The sequence below is a fragment of the Equus caballus genome, chromosome 4 (genome assembly GCF_041296265.1).
Source record: "Equus caballus isolate H_3958 breed thoroughbred chromosome 4, TB-T2T, whole genome shotgun sequence".
NCBI lineage: Eukaryota > Metazoa > Chordata > Mammalia > Perissodactyla > Equidae > Equus > Equus caballus.
The window spans coordinates 35257105-35280323 of record NC_091687.1 but is presented as its reverse complement, the minus strand read 5'-3'; the positions used below and the strand labels follow the sequence as shown (position 1 = coordinate 35280323).

The following is a 23219-nucleotide window of genomic DNA, read 5'->3' as shown; positions in this document are numbered from 1 at the left end:
CTCACTATGCTTAACTTCCCAGACTTATTCAATCCACTCTGTAATCCAAGCCCTTAACCTCTGCCAAATGTGATTCTTCTCACTATGCTGCAGCAATGATATATTTCAAATTATAGCGTTTGTCTTTTTTAATTTCTGAAGACATAAGCTTCTTGATTTGAGGACCATGAGCTATCATTCCTTGTTATGAAAAGTATACTTTTTCATTTGTCAGTCTATACTTTGCAGTGGCTCTATAAACATTTGTTTACTGACTGACCATCTACAAAGATAGCAACAGTTGTCCAAGAATCCACTGGGAAATTTCACCTGGGAGGTTGAAAGCTTCAAGCTATAAATACCATGATCAGGTTTGGCTTTATGATTTATATGAGAAACACAATGACTTTATGGCAGAGCATGTTATTTCCTGGGGCCTGAGAGGCTGCATGAAGCTTTGGCAGAAACCCTTTCCACAGGTAGCACGTACTATAGTTTCATATTCAATGTTTAAACATGTTGTGGTATCCATTTTCTGGGTGTTTTGAATTTATCCAGAACAAGGTATTGCTGTGTTTTCATTGTAACCTCTCAAGCCACAAATGTGTTGACTGTTTTTGGCTTGAGGAGAAATACTTAGAATGTTGGACTTGGCCAGGTACTATTATGTTTTCCAGCAGATGCTGTGTCTAAAATGAGTATCTTTGTCTTTTCCCCATTTTTGTAGTTGTAAGTTGGTATTATTTAGGATGGGCTTCACCTGCAGTAGTTCCAACAAACCAATGTTAACATGTAGAATGTCTGCCACCATTTTCCCGTTATTTTCCCCTTCAGATGAATTCAGCTCTATATAGTTTCCTTGGTTTACTATATTCTTAGGTCTGGATGCCTTTGCATATGTTGTTCCTTCTGCTTAGAGTGACCTTTACCACCTGTCTGCTCAGCTAATCTACTCAAGGGCCCCTTCTCTGAGAAACTTCTCTTGACGCCTCACTTCATGCTGAATTGTATGCCCATTTTCTGAGACTCTTTACTCCTTTATATTTTTCCTTTATGGCACAAGTCAAAGTAGATGGTAATTTCTAGATTATTCACTGCTTCTTCTACTGGAGTGAAAACTCTTAAGGACAGGGAATGTGCATTGTTAATCTGTTTTCTCAATGCTTTGCAGATAACAGAGGTGCTCCATAATATTTGTTAAATGAATGAGTTGATGAATAAATGGTTAGTTTGCTACTCTCCCATGTAACCTTTTCTAATTACAAGGATAGGTTTCTGTGGGGAAAAAAATAGCTGGCCCCCAGCAGGCAATACAAAGCTACTCTCAAACACTACTGATAAGAAATTTGCTATGCAATGTGGATCCTTCATTAATTGTATTCAATTTTTCACCAAAATGAGATGACACATAAGACAAAGAATTGGCTTAGACCTTTAGGAATCTGAAGCAAACGTTTTCATACCATTAAAACCAATTTTTCCAAATTATCTCTGTGTAACTACCTAGGAATATAAAAAAGGAAGTCAGTATTATACCAACTGAAGCTGACCATTGTATCAGTGCCCTTTAAGTTAGAAAACTGGCTTTTTGTTCTAAGCAAAACAAACTAAGGGCCTTATCCGTGAAGCTTGAGTCCTCAAACCACATATACCTAAAGTAGGAGTCATGTAAACATATACCTAAGGCAGGCTTCACCAAATGAACTGATACTAAGGTCTGCTGGTAAGGTAAGATTTTTCTGGAGACAAATGCATTATGTACAAGGTATGTAAGCAGCCAAACACTCAGAGCTCACTTCAGTTGCTCACTTATTTTTCTTGCTTTGGGAATGTCTAAACCTTTGCCTTTCCCACAGTCAATAGCTAATGTGGAGTGATGCTACTGTAGGCATCAAAACCATCCTTATTCACTTGTGGGAATTTTGAGTTGAGGACCAATTTATTTGGGAGTTTTACTTCTCCCAACATTTTTTAGCAAGTCATGGGAAATCTTTTTAAGATTTCAGGTGTCATGCTTCATTTCAATGATGCTCTGATCATGGGAGCAAAAGCACATGAACTACAGGGAAAAGCCCAGGTAGTCTACTCTTTGATGTTGTGAAAAAAGGGAATATGAATTGGAAATTTCAGAGTCGTCAGTGAGCCTCCACATCAGTCCTGTTGCCACTCTTCCTTTGGGAAGTCCATGATGTACCCATTTCAAGCATGAGCTTTATACCTTCTGTGGTGACACAATGCCAAATATTTCTTTCAACAGAAGACAAAAAGAAGTATCCAAATTTAGAGTCCAGCAGAAATAAGTTTCCCACTAAAGTGAGAATTCTTTTCAGAACTTTCATTGTTATTGGCTTCTGAGACATGCTAATACATTAAAGGGAACAACAATAATTGGTTTTATGTGGACCTATGCTTAGCTACAAAAATTCCAGATGGCCAAGGGGCATCAAGTGCTTACTTTCCAAGAAAAGTGCTGTCTAGAGAGCTGAACAATATACATTTGAAAAATAAGGTATTGCTGCTGTCCTGAGAATCAGGACATTCAATAATAACCTGCCTGGGTTTGCTTTTGCATTCTGTGCTGTTCACATATCTCTTTGCGCTTGCTTTTTAAGAATAAGCCTACACCTTTAATTATGTTATCACACATGTGGTGCTTTGCATGAATGCTTTGTTTCGTTCTTTTAATTAAATGCTTATATATCCTGGAAGAGAACCACTGAGTGCTGTACTTTGAACCATCTGCTACCTCATGACCCATATTACATAAAGCAAGTCCTAAAAGTTGTGCAATAAGAGACCTCAGTGATCCTCCTATTCAGATTGATCAAGTTGCACTGTTAGCTGTAGAAAATCCCCGATTGGCTTGTATTTTAAACTGGAACTGGATATGGTATATAGTTGAGAAACTGCCTGAGGAATTCAAGCTGCTTACATCACATCAGTTATCTGCCCATAAATGATGCCAATCATATTGTTATTGAAGAAAGGATTAGTCACTTTTTTTTTTGGACCACACTACCTACAGCACATCTGGGAGCATTTCGCATGGAAACAGTTGACTGGAGCCCATATATGAAGGCTAGAGATTAATCTAGATTTAGGAGACCATAAAATAGAGTGTAGCAAATGCCACTTTACTCAGTATAATCTACAAAAGTCACTGATTCTTACATGCCATGAGTCCAAAAAATACTCTAGTCAAAGATTCATATTGCCATTCCGTTCAACAGCATGTCTCAGTCCCAATTATTTTGCATGGGCATTCCAGACAAAGGACTCCTTAATCATGGCAGAAACTTTCAAAAATGGCTCAAAGTAACCCTGATTTCTACGCCAACCTCTCTTGAAATCATTGCACTCAATACCTGTGGTTTGCAATCCATATAACACTTTGTTTCTTCGTTTGTGACTCAGGGATTAATGAATAGCAAGGCTATCCATTTTGGCATTTTCATAGCTCATCACTCAGACTGAAATAATATTCAGACCACATAGGATTCCTCGAATCACATTTTTTTCAGGAGACTGGCATTATAAGACATGTCAGGTTTCTCATCATGACAGTGCCACTCCACATTTGACAAGTATGTGTCTTGCTTCTTTACTAACAGGACACTGTCTCAGGAATAACTTTGTTTCCCTACCCAGATTTACCAGGTACCTAGAAGAGGAACAAGAAGGTGTTTTGCCCAGTGAATTAGTCTGCATCTGATTTTTCCTCCTCCACCCATGAATTAATTTTCAAGAGAAATCATAAAACTGAATTGATTTGGGTTCCAGTCACTAACAATGGGATCAGAAGGTCTGTATCATATCTGGTCCTTCTTGCGTTAGTGTTTACCAGCAACACCTGCAAAAGCATGACTCCCAGGGTGACTTGACACCAACAGATCTGTTGGAAACATGTCCTTTAGTGCCTTGGATATTGATTTTTGACAATGCCTCTTGAGGATTAACAGAGCCACTGGTTGAATTAGTCCATATTTTTCTGTGGACCCTGAAGTCACTTACTTAATAATATGACAAATATAGTCCTATCCTCATTGGCTGTTAACCAAAGGCCAAAAGCTGTTGAGTATGCACGGGGGGAGCTGAGGGCCGTAGTCTAATATTTTAAAAATGATTTTTATTTACTTCTGAGGGCCTGTGGCAATAATTTAGGGCAGAAGGATATATACTATATTATTTGTAGCAAATAGAACTGTTATTCATAGTTTTCCTATTAACTCTTCATTTTGCTTCAACAGGGCTGTGAGGTACAAAAGCAAATAGTACAGCGATTCAGTGCACAGGATCGGAATCAAACAGGCTGACTCTGGAATCCCAGCTCCTTGTCTCTCTAGCTATGGGACCCTGTCAAGTTATTTTAATTTCTTAAGCTTCAACTTTCCTCATCTGTAAAAAGAGAATAACAGTAGTCCTTGGCTTATGAAGTTATGTAAGGATTAAATGATAACACATGTCAAGCACTTCACTCACTGGCTGGTACTAGTAAATGCTCAAAAAGTGATAGAGATGATGATAACATCTAATCCAGCAGTCATTCATTCAGTAAACTTTGATCAATGCCAATTATACAAGGCACTATTCTAAAATGTAGGTTTTTCTAATATGAGTAATGTACCCCCACTATCTTCCAGGAAGTTATAGTCTGGCGGGAGACAAAGAAACATACCAAGGATAAAATTTTGGGGTATATGTATACATATTTATACAAAAACACAGGGGAAGGAGCAACTAATTATGCTCAGGTGAGTCATGGCAGGCTCCTATGTAGAGGTAACACTCAGGCTTGAACTTGAAGAGTAAGTGAAAGTTTACCAGGCAGAGAAAGGGGAAAGGAAGTTTGTAGGCAGAAGGAAGAACACAGAGACAGAGATGGGAAAATGTGCATTTGCTTTAAGAGTATGAGATGGTGTTATCAGGGTATCCAGTGCCTTGCAGGGATGAGTAGGCTAAGGAAGAATAGAGGGACTGGGCTAAACTGCTAAGGATTTTATATGCTATGCTAAAGATTTTGAATTTTATTCTTTAAGAGATAAAAAGACATTAACACTTTTTAATTAAGGGAATGACATGACTAAGGTTATATTTTAAAAGGACTAGTGGATGATGTCCAATTTGAGAAAGTCAGACAATGGTAATCAGATGGACAAAATACTCCTTCTGACTTAGGCTGTGAGTTCTTGAAGAGATCATGTAATCCCAATAATAATAATAAAGTTAATAATAGAAATGTCAAGACTGGAGATTTAAAGAAAAATTTGAGTCCACTTAAAACCATTTATGTGGTTGGTAGTAATTACTCAAGTACTTATGACTTAATTTGTCCTCCTGTTTGTGTCATTACAGGTCACCTTGAATCCTTCTTGGAAGGAAGCAGGTCATAAATAATACTAGTTGTTGGAGACTGTAGAGAGGCTCTAGAAGTCTTAAATTCCTGGAAACATCACAGGAAAGATAACATAAAGACTTTCTTTTGCGTAGAAATAAAACCTGAGAGTTAAATAGCCATTGATAACAGTTGAAATTTGCTGTATAGCACCAAACTGCATAGTTTATTGTTGCATTTCTTTAAATCTTATATAAATGATAGTCCTTAAAATTACTGTGTAAACATAGGTAAGATGTGTTTAATGCATATGTGTTGTTTTTATTTCTATGGAATTACTTTTTCACAGGAAAATTCTGAACCAGTTGTAGTTTATGTGGTCAATCACATCTGTTTCCACATTGGGAGCTTAATTGCCTGGTTTGTATTCGATGAGACCTCATTGTGAACCTAATGGCAGCTACCCAAATTGGAGGCGTCTTGCCTGGGAGGAACCAACTAGTCCCTGGGGTGCACGCTCTGCAAATTCAATCCTATTAAGTGATGGCAAATGTCTCAAGATGCTTTGCCACTCTGACCAGTTGGCAAGGAAATCTGGTCTATATTTGGAACATAATTTTTGAAGGTGTTGCTTCCCTTGTATTCTCCCCTCTGTTGCAGTTCCCTCTGTGGGAATGTAAAGTCAAGTAGCTGGCAAGAATCAAGACTTTGTCACTGGTAACAGAGGGATTTCCATAATATACCAGGTGGTGATGTCAAAAATAGCGACATCACAATTTTAGTGTTCAAAGTCCCACTGATATACTGCCTAGAGTAGCAACGTTTGGTGAGAGTTTAACTGCAGGTGTTTTTGGAACACTATGCTTAAATTTCTGAAGTCCACTAATTGGAAAATACTCTGGAAGTTTTCGACCGCATTTTTCATGGACTGGTAAAAGCATTTGTACTACATTAAATCGATGGACTTTCATTATTATAAACTGCTAAGTGGTGGCTCCTTCCATATTGAGAAACTGAGCCTTGTACATATTGATCCATTAAAAAAGCACATATTTAATGGTAATTTGGAAAGAGAACTTTGTGTTGTCAAAGCAAAATCATATCTTAGGTTTAACTAAAAGTGTCAGGAATCCTATTTCAATTAGTTTGCCTATTAATCTATAATCATAGCATCAAACACTTGCTGATATCTCAGGAATATCTGCATTCCTAGTTTTTCATCTTATGACCTCCATCATAGACATGTGACCTCACCAGAAGCTGGTTCTCAGCCATGGGCCATTCTAATGCCCTGGGGACAGTGGTCCTGATAGTAACCTCTTGTTTTCATAAGAGTAGTTTCCAAATAAACATATGACAGAAGGAGAATTAATTAAGGAATAAATTAACTCCAAAGCAAAGGAAAAAAAAATAGTGCATCTTAGATAATTACCTCTGGTGAGAAATTTCTACAGTGAAACAATGTTAACAAAATCATTTTTAAATTGCTGTTGCTACTGCCTCCCTCTATATGATAAAGTCCTTGAACAGCATTGCCCTTTTCCTGAGGAGGGGAAGCAGGAGCGGTGGAAGGAGGTTTCAGAACAATCAGCTTTGTGAGATTGCTTTAGAAGGAAAAGTCTGGGAAGGAAAAAATAAAAAGATTCTAATCTAGATAACTTTTGAGTTAGATTTTTCTGAAGCTTGGGCTGTGTGAGGGGGTGATCAGGAGAGCAGTATGGGAGGCAGGGTTTCTGGATTCTAATGTTGATTCCACTGCTTGTAAAGTGGTAGAAACTTGAACTTGGTACTTGACCTTTATGAACCTCAATTCCTCTTGGAACTGTTCCTCTGGGACAGGAGATGTTAAGTAGTAAAAACAAACAAAAAAAACTAACAGATTATATCTACTAAAATCTAAAATGAAGAATGCTCATTATGTGTGAAACACTATTTTCACTGCTTTTCATATGTTTTCTCATTTAATTCCCACAGTAACCCAATAAGAGAAGTACTATGAATACCTCCATCTTAGCCAACACAAAAGAGGTAGTGAAGCGTTAATAAGTCCTGGTCAGTCTGCACCCAGAGTTTTAGTCACTGAGCTGAATTTTTCAAGAAAGGCACACTAAAAGTGTATAGTTGTAGTGTATCCATGCTATGATCGTTCTGTTTGCAATAGTAAACTCGCCAAATGCAACTACCATTTTTACTTTTCTGATGATAGACATATGAGCAAATGGATTTCTAATGCCATCATTCTGTTCTCCTTAAGGACAGGATGATGTTTCCTTCTTTTGTGTTAACTCCAAGCGCAGTATCTGGCATAGTTGGCACTCTGCATTTTCTTTATGTGGAGAGACTGCATACAGCTAGATTACAGTGTGGACAGGGCTCTAACCTTATCTGGAGTGGCCCTGGGTGCCCAGCCGTGTTGAGTCTTGCATAGTCGTCTCTGGAGTAGTCAGTCTAAGGACAGATGGAGTGGAACCCTTAGAGCCGCTCTCAAATCAAGGTCTCTTGTGAACACGTGTAGGCAGTGGAGGTGGGGAGGATGGGGGGACTTTTGTTCCACATGCTCACTTTGCTACATCTTCTGTCTTTTGTATCAAATCTAGTTTTCCATTGTAGGAAAAGTCTGATTTTTCATTTATGAATATCCAGACTGATCTAGAATAGGTAGGTCATGGTTGTGGTCTCCAATCCAAGGGTTATTTAGACATTTCAGCCTTCTGGACATGTAGCAGGGTATCATTCCGTTAATTCAATTAATTCAAAAAGCATTTACTGGTAGAGGCATTTTTCTAGGTGCCCTCAATACAAAGACAAAAAGATGTGGTTCCTAAACTCAAGTAGCTTATAGTTTGGAGGAAAATAGATATGCAAATGAACAGTTACATTTAATAAGATAGAAATGGAGGTGTGTGTTTATGTAGTGAGAGCTTGGGAAAGATTTCTCAAAGGGATAGGATTTGAGCTGAGAACTGAAGGAGAGAAGGATTTGGCAAGGCCTACAGACAGCTAAAGGACGTTACATTCCAGGTGGCAGAAAGACTATGTTCTCTCTTTTATGAAAGAATGTGCAGATACTATCCAGTAGACTATAAGAAAGCAGCTTTCCAAGGAGCCTTCAAAGACAAGTTTCTGTTTACACAGATCTAAGTCTTTTTCCTGTTTGACTCCTTTACTTTCTGCTAATTCTGTTATTCTCTTTAGTCTCCTAGTGCTTATGTTATCGATTGATACTCAGGTCCTATACTTGTACCTGTTTTATGTATGGACTTGATATTTCCTAATTGCTTATACATGCCTCAGGGACTACTATTTATAAATTTTTAGATGTCTGCTATTTTTAAATTTTGTTTTGTATTCTCTCTGTTCCACGTTACCCAGGCTTTACACCATAGTGTTCTTGCTGTACCTAAAATATATATACTTAATAAACCATTATTTTCTGGTGAAAAATGACTTTGTGAGTGCCTTAGTTGTAAAATGTAGGTAAATGAGATACTCGATTCATCAAATTCACAACAATGCTGCCGTAATCAGATGAAATGGCAATTGACTGAACTTCTTCAAAGTGATTCTGATGGAAGAGAGCCTAGGATTTATTTTCTTCATGTTTTAGATTCCTTTGTAATCACTCCTGTCCTAATAGTAGGGTATTTTGCTTGAGCACCATGTAATTGTAAAATTAAGAAATCTTCTTAAATGCCATATAGTTCTAGTACTAATATGTTTCTTCAGTCTCCTCAATCATTGGCCACCTTTTACTTGAACAGCTCCAGTGACATAGGACTCACTTTCTTATATCCCCCTCCTTTCAGACTACCTATTTCATAAGAACTCTTCCTTATGTTGGCCCTAAATATGCCTTACTTTAAATCAGTGATTGTCAATGGGAAAGGAGTATAATTTTCTAATTTGGCAATCTATGGAAACATTTTTGGATGTCACAACTTGAGCAGCTGCTGGCATCTAGTCTAGTTCGTAGAGGCCAGCAATGCTGCTAAGACATCTTACAGTGCACAGGGCAGCTCTATGCAACAAAGGATTATGCAGCTGAATAGTGCCAAGGTTGAGAAACTCTACTCTAGAATCAATTTATTTATCCACAAAAAAATATTGACTTTTCCATTCAGTAGTCTATCTGATTCTTGGGCACAGCTAACCAGATAAAGGCTTTTGTACCTCCAAGTCCTTCAACTATTTTTCTGATGCTCCTATAATCAGAGCAGCAATTCATGTGTGACTTCTCCAAAGCATTTGAATTTAAAGGAGGAACGAATCATGGAGGGTGGGCAGTGCTTAATACAAATTGACCAGTGGTGGTCCAGTTTCACACTGTGGAATCAAGTTGGGGAGGAATAACAGAGTGGTGTCTTTATGTGCTGTTCCCCTGATCCCATCAAGATAAAAATCTGTGAAACATACTGCAAGGAATTTAGTTTAAGGAGTTATCCCTCTCAGAGACATGATGTAAGCAATCCATGGCATGTCCAAATCCATGTCATGATAAACAATGCTATGGTGACCATCTTCCAGGATTAGAGGCTTCCTAGGATGTGGATATTGCTCAAAAGTTTCTAAAAGAGTCTGATTATACTAGGGATGGCAAAGAGGTAGGAAGTTCCTTTTAAGTCTCTCTCTGCCCTTTCTATGAGCTTAGCTTTTCGATGCCATCTAATCTAAATCCTCACTTGTTGCTGAGGTCATTTTAACACTCATGGACACAACCATAAGTGGGTCAACTTATACTTGTCATGTTCCAGCTAAAATTTGCTTCGGCTAGTCAAGAAAGACTGAGGAAATGAGACATCCTTGGAAAAGAGTGAGAGATGTTTTTGGAACATTTCAAGGGACATTTTGACTGGTCAACTTAGGAGCTCAAATTACAGTCTATCTGAAAATTCAAAATCATAAAAACCGCTTCACAAGAAGTACCATGTAGACAACTGCCTAGCTAAAGCCAACTGGCTTGATTTTCTTCTGGAATAAATACTATTTTCCCTGAAGTGGGTGGATTTTTGCAGGCTTATAAAGGGGAGCAGAATACAGTCTTAAAAATGCTTTGAAAAGGAACTTGTTCACCAGAGGAGGTGAATAGACCCCCATGTATATTTGCTAATAAAAAAGGATTTTGATGCTAGCTTTCATTGATTACCAAATTAAGAAATCAATACTGTTGCTTTATAAAAGGGACCCCCACAGAGTGGTTTGTCTTACTTAATAAAAGCTTTGGGAAAATAATTATCCAAGTCTTTATCAGTGGTGATACAGCTTAACCCAGCAAATCATTAATAATTTCTTCTTTGGAGAAGTGGGGAAGGAGGAGGGCAAAAGGGGTGACAGGACACATGCATATGGCGATGGATGGTACTTCGTCTTTGGGTGGTGAACATGATGTAATCTACACAGAAATTGAAATATAATTATGTACACCTGAAATTTATATAATGTTATATGCCAATGTTACCTCAATAAAAAAAAATAGAATTTCCCCTTTAATGCAGTTTTCACTGTCTGCAAACAATGCCTATTGTATGAACCAACACAGCAAGGGGTGTCTCCTCTGCTGACCCCCGGGGAGAATTCTTCTCCTTTCATGGGAAGATAATGAAAGAAGAGAAAGCTGAAGGGAAAGTGCCTCCTGAAGTCATCCTGCCAATAAAGCAATACAGGCCCAAATGGGGAGATTATAAGATCTAAACTGACCTAACCACAAAAGGGAAGATGCTCAAATATTATAATTCTCTAAAATGCTCTCTGTCACCAGGCAATTTTGTGACTGAAAACTCTGTGCTCTGGTTTGGAAATGGATGCTACAGTTACATGATAGGAATTTTTAAAATTGTGTGGTGGATTTCTACTAGTACATTTCTTCTACTTCTTTCTTCACCTTCTTTCTTTCTCCTGCTCAGTTCAAGCAAAGACGCTTTCCAGTAAATATTCAGGAAGTCATAAGAAGTCAAAAATGAATGGCAGAGTTGACTGACATGCGTGGATCTTTGTGGCTACCTGCTACACGCTGTTACCATGGTTACCAGATGCCAGACTATATGATCAGAATCAGTCCAGGAGAAGTAGGTGAGTGTGAGAGGTACCTCAAAACATCCTTTCTGCTAAGACGTTTCTGTCATTAATGTACAAAAGTGCCTTAAATTCACCATTAGGAATTTATTGCTTTGGATTGCTTTTGACAATTTTTTAGAATTCTTATTAAAAGACAGATAAGTATTTAAAAAATGACGCTTAAATTCCTAGCCATATAAGAGCCTCCTAAGACCTCTTTTCGTTCATGATGCCTAGCTGAAAGCAGGACCCTGTAGGGAAAGGTTCCTTGGAAGGCTGCCTCGAAGTCAGTGTATAGACACATTGCTCCACCTCCCAGCTTACCTCGGCCTAGACCAGAGTGTGGCCTGAGCTTGAGCAGTCAGGACACCTGGGGGCCACAGAGGAAGGAGTGAAGCCCTCTCCCTCCCTTCCTCTCCAGCTCACCCCCTTACTCCTGTCAAGGTCTTTGTCCTCTTGTACGTGGACACCTACCACAAGTTTCTGATCAGCCTCTTCAGACAGCGTCTCATTCACACTGTGGCCCAATTAGTCTTCCTCAAATACAACTTTCTATTCTATCAGTCATTCTCAAAATCTTTCTGTAGGTCATTGTTACCTCGTGAACCACGTGAACATATTCTGATTTGTAGTCAGTTATTTCATGGTAGTATTGTACCCATTGCCAAATTTCAAGTTCCTTGAGGTCAAGCCTGTGTTCTCTACTACTTTAGTGGTCTCTCTAACCCCTGCATCAGTACAGGACACACAGAAGGAGCTTTATACAGGCTGACTTGCTGAAGAAACACGTGGGGGAGGGAGCAGCAATGACTTCATGGGACAGCCTCTTCATGGGAAGACCGAGGAGTTGGTTTTAGATGTGGCTCTTCCACTGACTTTCTATAACTTTAGGGACATTATAGTTACCATTTATTCAATCTATTAGTTTTTTGGTGATGTGTTTCCCACAGATTTTCTCAATTTAGCCTCTCAACAATTTTTTAAAGTAGATGCTATTTTCTTTATTTTACAGATAAGCTAGTAAATGGTGGAGTTGGAATTCAAACCCAAGTCTTTCTGATGCTAAATTCTATACTATTTTCAGTAAAGCATGATAATTTTGGTTTCTTTATTTATACTGTGAAGACAAAAACCATATCAGCATTTGTGACTTTATGGTGATATGGACCAAATGAATGAAATAATAAAACAGATTCTTTGCTGATTAAGAAGTGGCTTCTTTCCTTGTAAACAAGTATGGAGTTTTAATAGCCCACATTTTTTTTTCTAAAACAATCCAAACTCTTTTGAGGAGTATATAGGTAATAGAAGAGTAAAATTAAATTAAAAAAATATTTGTCTGGCACGGTTTGTTAATTACTTTGGATAAATAGATATTTACACATCTGCTGTAGAGTGCTATTTACTACACTGGGAGAAACTGAGATCAGAAAGGCATATATGCAATCCTTTGTTGGTGGTAATAGTGGATACAATATAAATATTTATGAAATGTTTAGCCCTCATCTGGCAAAATTTTTGAAGTATGACAGATACGTATTTTTAATTCTCTCTTCTCAAATAGCAAATTCCATCTCTCCTGATCCAAGAATAGAGATAGTGGAAAAATTAACATGATGTGCTTGGGGATGTGCAATATTTTCTATCCATCTAATGAACTCAAAGGGTGTTTATGAAAATCCAATTATCCTAATTACTCATAATATGAGTGTGTGCTCTGAAGAAGGAAAGAAATTTGAAATAGCTCATTTAGAACAGCACAGAATTGTACGTAGAATTTTAAATGCCATGAATCTGGCATATAGAGATAAGGTTATTCCAATGTGAATAGAGCCAATTTAAGTGGTTTGTGACATAGACAGACAGCCTGAGTATTATATGACTTCCTTTAGTGCTTGGGACTTTGATTATAGTAATTTGATATGAGGCAAAGTATATAACTTTTAGAATCATGGACTTTTATTACTGTGACATTAGTGGTCTCACCAGAAAAATGTTGAACTTCAAGTAACGTATAGAAATCTTATGGGACAGTTGAAAGAGCGCAAAAGTAGAAAAGATCTATCTGAGTTCTCGTGCTACCTACCAAAGAGGGTTTGCATGATATCAATTTGTCTGGGGCTTGGGAAGATGAGAAGGTTGAGTTTGATGATCCCTCAGCATTTTCCATCTCTCAAATTCTGTGACCCTGTAAGTGGGCATTGCAAGAGTTTCAATAGTATGTTCCTGCTTTCCCTAACAAAATTATGAGAGCCAGTTATCAGCTTTTCATCTAGTTTAAGTTGCATGCTAAATTGTTCCTTCTTCTTTTTTGTTTTTTTTTTGGTAGTAATAATCTAGCTTCTCTGCATACATTTTCAGGTTTATACCATGAGAAACTTTTTATCATTTATCTGTGAACAAAATGATGCTTTAGTAAAAATTAGTGTGAAAAAAATAGAGCTCAGTGGTACTGTACCATCTTGTGGTTGATTGTATTGGTGGCTTCAGATTATTACTCCCCCATGTATCCATACCCTTTGCCATGTAACTTTGCAGCACTTGTACTGTGTATAGCACATATTTCCCTGCTCCTTGACTCTGGGCTGAGCCTGGTGAGTTGCTTTGGCAGATGGGATGTTACCAGATGTGATGGAAGTAGCAGCTTGGGAGGGCCCTGTGCAATAAAGTTTGCATTCTTTTGCACCTGTGCCATCACTCTGGTAAGAACCTTCCCGGGCTAGCCTGCTGATTCCAGGTGGAGGGTAAGGGACAACCTGGAGCAGAGACCCAGATAAAACTAGCTTTGATCACCTCACTCCAGCCAATATTCAGATTTGTAGACTATAATAATAAATAATAGTTGTTTTAAGTCACTGAATTTTGGGGTAAGTTGTTATGCTTCAGTAGCTATCTGATATACTTCTAAACAATTTTCATTACTAAAGAACTGTTCTGTATACAAACTTACATTATCAAATACCCACAGAAATGAACAATGTAATTGTTCACATCATCTATTAGTGAAGTTATTAGGATATTCTCCTTTTGTTCTCCTAAGACATAAAACCAGAGACAGAGCATTTTAGCAATAGCACTGGCCAATCTTACCTGTATGGAAACACTGCTGTAAGAGCCGCCAATGACCCCTGCAATGAGCAGTGGGATGTTTTCTTGAATGGCATAGGATCCATCAGGACACATATACTCAGCTTCATCCACTTTAGTCAAAGACGCCCTGACAAATTCCAGTGATTGCTCTAATGCATAGGTGTCCCTTGAGCATGTATCCAAAATGTGAACACCCAACTTCACTCCTGGTAGCAAATAGTTGTCTTTGTTGATTTCATCAATAGCAAATAACATGGCTTCCAGGCGTTGGATCCCTCGGTCTTCATTGATTCGCCCACATTCTTCAGTTCCAGTGCCTTTTTCATTAATAGGAAATAGGCCCCCTAAAACAAGGTCACCTTCTATTTTAATCTCCCTCCTCAGAAAGTTATGGTCCGCTAAAGAGAGTAAAAATCCTTTTGAAAACAAAGCTAAGGTAAGAACTTGGAGTCTTGTCAACATCTTCATGAATCCAGTTTCTGCACCTCTGGGAGATATCAATGAATGGAGCCAATGTCGCTCACTAGTCTTCCTCTCTCATTTCCAGACTGGATCTTTGGTCTGTCCTTCATATAAGGGAGGAACAGACTAACAGAGCCTGTCACCAAATTCCTAAAGAGATAAAAATTATATGAACAAAAATGGTAAAGAAATCAACAGTGATTACATTCATGGTCCCCATTCAGACCTTTGATGGGATAATGACTCGAATTCCCATTTACTGAACATGTACTGCACCACTGCACCAGGCACTCTCCCACAAGTGTTCTCATCTAGTCCTTACAACACATTGTAGTATAGATCTTAGTGGTCCTGTCTCCCAGAAATGAACACCGAGGACTAAAGAGGTAAAGTGACCTGATGAAGTGTACCTTGAATGGAGGTAGCATTCAGCCTCTGGTTTTTCTGATACTAAGTTCAGTACTCTCTCTACTGAGTGATTTACATTGATATCGGTAGAGCAGGAACATGGTTATGAGTTTTCATCCCTTCTCTTTGAGCTGCATTTACAAACAACCCCTTTACATCCACTCTTCCATTTCCATTTGGAAACAAAACACAGTTCTAACTCTGTCACCATTTCTGCATTTCTACCACCACAGCCCTGTCCTCCCTTCATAGGCGACCTCTTCAAATGAATTGTCTGTGGCACATTCCCACTTCCTCTCATCCCAGATGCTCTCAGCTCACTGCAGTCAAGATTCTGGCTCCATTGCTCTAACAAAATGGCTTTGGAAAAAGCTACTACTCATCTCCTAGTTTCTAAATTCAATAAAAAAACCCACTATAGTCCTCATTTTACTTGACCTTAATTGAAATCTTAACTATTTTCTACCTGTTCCAACTTCCTAGGTTTCTATTCTCATGCCTCATTTCTGACTACATCTCAAATTCCATTGTCAAACACCCCTCCACTTCCACCCCATTCTTGGGCTAGAGTTCATAGTTTCACCTACCACTTGAATGACTCCTAGGTTAACTGCCTGCTTCACAATTCTACCGACACATCCCTCTGACACCTCAAGGTCTACACCTCAAAGTCATACACTGTCCCTTATCTCTGTCAATGGATCTTCTCTGTACTCAGGCTCTCAAGCCAGAAACCTGTACAATAGAGGCCTTCCCATTTCACACCCTCATATTTTCTTCCAGTTAGCCTCTAAGTTTCTGAAGAGTCTACCTGTTTAACATCTCTCAAAGTCACCTCCTCTTTTTTACCGCCACTATACCAGGCTCTTGTTATCTCTAACAGGACCATAGCAGTAGATTCCTAGGAGCTGCTGCCAGTCCCCAAAACACATTTTTGTTAATTAGGTAAGGATGACTTTCCTCAAGTATAAAATTTTAAAATTTATTATTGTATAACCTGTACCATATAGATGATGGAAAAAAGTATGATTGTTGGTGGCTGCCTCCTCCAGCCAGTGTTAGGCAACTCCTGATGTGGCTCTCACGTTTGAGGAGTATAGTGAGTGCTGGTGCTGGGGTTTGCACAGTAGGTTGTAACTTAGTTCCAAAAATTAAGCTTCTCTTTACATTATAGGCTAAAACATGTTCTTCTTTTAGGAATCAGGCAAAGCCCTGGTGTGAGGATCATACTTTTGACAGTAGGCTGGGATCTTCCCAGGGTACTTTCTAAAACCCTGGTGTGGAGCTGTCCAGTTGCCTGCATGCATGAAGCAATGAACCTACTGTTGTACTCTTGACATCCAGCTCCCTAGCACTAGAGAAAACAGTGGTCAGCACACTCACTCTGCTTGCCCCCCTTTCCCAGGAGATGAGGTAAGCTTATTATATTCAGAATCAATATAGAGAGAAGCAATAGCAGGGACTCCTGGAGGCTTCTCCTGACAGGGTACAGTTGCATGCCCCCTGCATGTGTGGTGAGTGAGCTTGTCTGCTCTCCTGCTTTTGTGTATGATTGTGTATTGGTGGGGTTTTATGAAGGAGGGGGCTCTCCTGGCTGCTCCTTGACTCAATAAGGATGCCACACACCTCCCGTGTTCTCTCGCATACATTAATAAATATAATCAATCTGAATGGTGTCCCGTTGGAGGAAGTGCTCTAATCCATAATCTTTTTTTTTTTTTAAAAGGTTTTATTTTTTTTCCTTTTTCTCCCCAAAGCCCCCCGGTACATGGTTGTATGTTCTTCGTTGTAGGTCCTTCTAGTTGTGGCATGTGGGACGCTGCCTCAGCATGGCTTGATGATCAGTGCCAGGTCCGCGCCCAGGATTCAAACCAATGAAACACTGGGCTGCCTGCAGCAGAGCGCGCGAACTTAACCACTCAGCCACGGGGCCTGCCCCTCTAATGCATAATCTTAATTGCTGATCAGAGCGGCCATCTTCTGTCAGTCTATAGCGATTTCCCTTGCCTCTAGGTTGAAGAATTGACTACTTTGTGCTCCATGATCTTGTTGCTGGCTAGCCCTCAAGTCTTACTGTTCACCATGTCCACAAACTTCATCCCACCTCTGCCTTCAAATCTATGCATTAGCCATATTAGACTATATGTTCACTTCAGATGACACCTAGAATTTTGATGATCCCTTGCTTCTGCTCATGTTGTTCCCTTTGCTGGGAATGACCTTCTACACTCATTTGCCTTGTAAACACCCACTTATCATTTAAGACTCAACAGTCACTACTAGGAAAGGCCAAGAATTCTTTCCTGTCTTTCTTCCCCAGGCAAATTGTTTACTTTCTGCTTTATATTCCTGCTGTAGCTAGTTCAAGAAATATTTGTTATTACCATTATAATTCATGTTTGTTTCCTTGTCTGCTCCTTGGGAATAAAAAAAGTGGCACAACACTTAGGGTTTTTAAGGTATGAAGAAAAGAAATGCAACAAAAAAATTGAGACGGGAACTAGTCCAATGTTTACTTCAACATTTTTGACATTTCTCCTTTCTCATGTTAGCAGCGCCCTTTAAAATCTGGCTTTCCACATGCTTTCTGTTCCTTTCATGTGGAGCAAGTGATGGGTTGTTTTCTTGAGACACGCAAGTCGTCTGGACTTTGTTCTGTTTATTTAGGTGTGAATCTCAGCAATGACGGCAGCAGTCACTGGAATGCTCAGTGTTAACCCAGAGCCTCTCTGGGAGATCTGCCACAGGTGACCAGAAAGTCTAATAATAATAATTTTTAAAGAATTTGATACTATAGTAGAATTTTTTTTGTTTCATATCAATTTCTGGCCTCTCTTTGATCTTTCTGTGCAATTCCCTTTGAAGCAAAACTGCCGTGGAAGGAAAAGGTACTGTGATCATTATTGCTAATGATAAAGAAGCAGAAATTTGCTCTATAAAATAATTGTTTTATGTGGCTAATAAAAGAGAATAGTTAATTAAAAGAAGGTCATCAACACAGTCTTACCATGTATCTGAAAAAATGTAGATATCTCTTGAATATGAGGAAAGTTTGGCTACTCAAAGAGTAAAATGACCTTATAGTTTATGGAAAGCTTAATTCTCTCTTAAGAAAATGCTCTTAGTCAAACAAGACCTCAAATGAAACATCAGATTGTACTGAAAATAATAGTGTATACCTGTCTACCTGTTCCACAAGTAGGGGCTACATTTTATTTATCTCTGTGTATCCAGGGCCTGGCATAGTATCTGCAATCAGGAAGATAATCAACAAATATTTCTTGAAAGAATATTGATATCCACAACAATTATTGCAAACAATTCTTTACTATTTTATTTATGGTATAGGAAATGGAAATTAAAGTAGAGAAGTCAGTTGTTTTATTTCGTTCCCTACCTAATCATCCCAAATGCTCTTATCCTATTATGCTCTTTGATGACAGTACTGTCAATAGATTGACCGATAGGAATTATTTTATATACATGCAGGAGGAAATGCTGCCTTTGTATTTGGAATTTGCACCTGAGGTGGTCCCCATGAAGCCAGGAGAGATGTGGCCCCAAGTTGACCTACATTTCCTTAAGTTTTACATCAGGAGAATACTAAATCAGGAACATGCATTTTATCCTATTTCAAAGCTTCAGAGATGCATTCATTCATCAAATATTTATTGAACACCTACTATATGTGTGCTAGGCCATGAGCTGGATACCCAAGATATAAACTATAATTGTAAACAAATGAACATTATCCCTACCATTAAATACCACACTAAATACTTAGATATTTTTATATAGAAAATGATGGAAAAGGACTCATCTTTTTCTACTATCTCCATCATTTGTGAAAATCTTAAAAATAGGTTTACCATGGATTTCTTTTAACATGGTGATTGATATTAAATGCTTGACTCAAAAAGCAATCTATTACATATATTACATATGTTTAAAAATTAGATATACAGATCTTAAAAACAAGTTGACTGACAACAATGTCATGTAAAATGTTTTTCCTTTAAGCCTTCTGACAGGGCATCTTTAAGTAACATTTAATGTAATCTTGGAGAATTACAAATTAAAAATCAATTAGAGTAAAGTCTAAATACACTGTATTAATATTTCCTATTTACCTTTTCCTTAAAGCAGAATTTATGATTAAGGCTGTAGGGCCATGCATATTTCAAAACACTTAGCATTATTTACAATGAAGCCCTAAGAAATTAAAAGAACAGGAAATTAAAATTTAACATTGAAAAACAGACAAAACGTGCTTAATTCAATGCAACTGCTTATCTGTATGTAACAGCTTATCGGATTGTGGGAAAGGGCACCAACCACTTCTTTTCAGGTTCCTTTGATTATAAATCAGTCAGTAGCACATTCCTCTGATAAACAGACTCCCCACTGCAGCCACATTCATATGCAGCCAGAGAATTGCAACTCTGCAAAGTTCTCCATTCAGGGATGATGAGTGATGTGTCAACTATAAACAAGCATGTGTAGCCCTCTCTGCAGGCAACCTGCTCACCAATGTTTTATTAATTGGTGCACTAATAGAATCTCAGAGGTTTTCTGTGAATATAACTCCTGGAATATGTGGGCAGGAAGCATTTCTATACTCTGCATATGCTAATGAGTATTTTCCTTCCCCTCTCGACTTTGCCCAGGGACTTGGTGTCAGAAATGAAATCCAGTTTGACTCAATGAATAAGTAGTTTATCCAGGGGAGATGTAATACCAGAAACCATGCTCACTCTTTCCTAGAAATAAACCCTCAAGTTGCTGAAGAGCTTCTGAGAGTGCTCAAAGATTGCACACCCAACCAATCTGGAGAAAATTTAGGCTTAGTGTCAGCATATGCAATTTAACTATAAATTTTTCAGCTGCCAGAATTACAGGTGACAAAAGACATGGCCCTTGTTCTTAGACTGCGATTTCAGTTGGGTAAACTGAGGTTGTAGCTATACTGGTATTTTTTAATAGCAGGATGTATCATTGCATAATTCTAATTTCTTTACTCTTATTAGAGAACAAAGGTATTTTTTTCAGAAGCTTTTAAGAAATTATTATGAGTAGCTGGCTTTTAAAAACCCAGTCATTTTTAGCAGATCTAGCTTAAAATTTCTCCTCCTTGTAGTCTTCCACATTAGCCCTCCATGTGCTGAATTCCCATATAGTTGGTGCTGTGTTTATTATAATGGTCATATTTTGTTTTAAATTTGTTTGCATAGTTTTATAAAAGTGAAATTTAGCAATTGTTCTTTCTTCCCCATTAATCTGTAAGCTACTGGATATCAAAGACAATGCCTTAGACATTGTTGTATTTTCCGCAGTGCTTCACATGTAGTTGTCAAATGTTGGTTAAATGATAAATCCCAAGTAGCATGTAAGTTTTTGAGAGATTGGTCAGGAGATTGGAAAAATAATTTGGAAATTCCATTCAGAAAATGAAGAAGATCACTAAAAAGACCTGTTTTTATTTTTCAAAATGATGTTGTAGTAGCTCAAGATTCAACTTTGGCATTGGAGAAATTCGGCCCAAATAGCTTTGATCTTTCCTATTTCTTTGCTAATTTTTAAGGAAGAAGTATAGGTAAAACTGGAAAAGTTGAGAGCATTTTGGAGAAATTAGAAAAAGTAGGATACATACTCATTGTTGATCTGAGAAAGATCAGGAGGAATGGAGAGCAACACACGAAATAACAGGTTAAGTTCCTTGAAAACGTGATTGGCAAAGCAGAAATGTAGAGGCTAGGCCTATGTATTAAGATTTGAGATTAGGGAGGAGAGTTTTGCTTTCTTCAAATTTCTCTAGTCTGAGGAAGTTTGAAATTCCACAATGTATATAACATTTCAAATAACCAAAAAATTAGGTTGAGTAGTGGAAATGAATTGGCCAAACCCTTTCCTATGAGCCTGTTTTATTCATAGAGAGGGTAAAAGAAGGCCAAGGACCCTAGGTGACTACACTGAAGAGGGTCACTGCCAATTCGAATAATAGAGTCAGAAAGAGATGTTGATGATGCCAAAAGGAGAAATGCCCACTTCACTATTTGGCCTTGGATGTCCCACCCCCACGCTCCCCAAAACAAAAATCTTATCTCCTGTTTCTGTTGTCTTCTGAATTTATTTATTTACTTATTTATTGTATTATTTTATGATTTTGAAGATTAGCCCTGGGCTAACATGCTGCCAATCCTCCTCTTTTTGCTGAGGAAGACTGGCCTTGAGCTAACATCCGTGCCCATCTTCCTCTGCTTTATATGTGGGACGCCTTCCACAGCATGGCTTGCCAAGCAGTGCCATGTCCGCACCTGGGATCCGAACTGGTGAACCCTGGGCTGTTGATGCAGAATGTGCAAACTTAACCTCTGTGCCACTGGACCGGCCCATGTTATCTTCTGAATTTAGAGGAAAATATTTTTATAAGGTAGGCAAACAGATTTACAGTTGTACCAAACTTTGGTCCTCAGGGTAATTGCGATAACTTACTTCCAATTTACAATATTAACTTGGTTGGGTCATTCAATATGGAATATTTGAAAGATTTATTCACTTCCCTTCAAAGTAGTAAATCTTTATTTTTCTGAACACCAAAGCGCACAGTATTTTCCCGTGTGTGTGTGTGTGTGTTGTCATTTCAGCTGTTTTTCATCCTCAGGTTCCTAACCACCTTACAAAGCCTTGGGATTGGAGTCTCCCCAAACTCCCCACAATCTACCATTGTCCCTTTCCTCTTAGAAGCTCCCAAGTCTAAGAGAAGTTACGGGTTTGTCAGCATGAACTGAGTACAGAAACTGGGTTTTTCAAAAGCTCTCCCTCCAGCTTTGGACAAATGGTGAAAGGGAAGAAATGGAGGAGTACTGTTCCCAGAGAATATTACCTGTTAGTAATATCACTAACAAGTTAGTAATATGATCCATCAACTGGCTATTATTAATAATGTCCTGTGTGTAGACAGTCTTTTCTCTTGTATAATGTCAAATTATTTTGCACAGTGAATGAACTCTTATTGCTTCCTTTGAGAAAGAATTAGATTATCTATTGCTAAGTAGAGAGAGAAAGAGAAAGTAACACAAATTGTTCAAGGTAGTAGTGAGAAATAAATATAGAATTAGAATTTAGAATGACTCATTATTATTGCCCAATCAATATGTTCTTACAAAAGAGAACACATATACATGTTTCCACAAAATATCTCCCCCATCTCTCAAATTTTCCTCAATACATAAATGGTAAAATGTTTGAAACAGCACCATCCTTGTTTAGTGCTAAAGTCTTTAGAGTATCTGTAGCTGGCTTCTGCTTCTGGCCACGTCATAGTAACTGGTATTGGACTTGCCCCCCTGCTGAAAATAGCTACAAACCTGGACAAAACAGATAAGGCAAACTGATCCTTGAGAGAAAGAAACACATGAGGGAAGTCCTGTGATTATCCTATGAATTCTCCAACATTCTGCATGGGGGCAAATTTATGCCTTGGAGCAGTGGTAGTCGGGTGTGACCTCAAGAGGCAGAGATTAGAGTACTTGGCTTATGAAGTGGTTGCAATTTGTGGGGCAGAGAGCTACATAGAGATGGTGAGCATAAGCTCTGTGTGGTTCAAGGATTAGACTGGCTATATACAGGGTGAGACTCAGTGACGCCTGGCAGAGATCACCTGCCTGCAACAAGGTTGAGAGAGAAATGTCAATATTAGAGGTCATGCATGTCAGAGAGATGTTGGAGTTCCAGCCCAGCTGGAATGGAGAGACCACACTAGGCACATTATACTTTTATTAAATTCCCAGAATACCTATCCTCTATGAGTAACAGCCAATTTCTGGAATAAGGGACATGTCACAGGACTACATCCAAAATAGACCTGCCCTAACAAAGAATAAAACTAAGCCTAACA

At 38.4% G+C, this 23219-nt stretch overlaps 1 protein-coding gene across 2 annotated transcripts in view; it reads right to left on the bottom strand.

Moving 5' to 3' along the window:
* GRM3 (glutamate metabotropic receptor 3) overlaps positions 1-23219 on the bottom strand; it is a 226931-nt gene that overhangs the window by 81300 nt on the left and 122412 nt on the right. For both annotated transcript variants that reach the window (XM_014739199.3, XM_070265574.1), the window contains one exon: positions 14453-15064. In XM_014739199.3, coding sequence (XP_014594685.1) covers positions 14453-14920 — 468 coding nt within the window. In that variant the 5' untranslated portion in view covers positions 14921-15064. The remainder of the gene's footprint in view (positions 1-14452; positions 15065-23219) is intronic.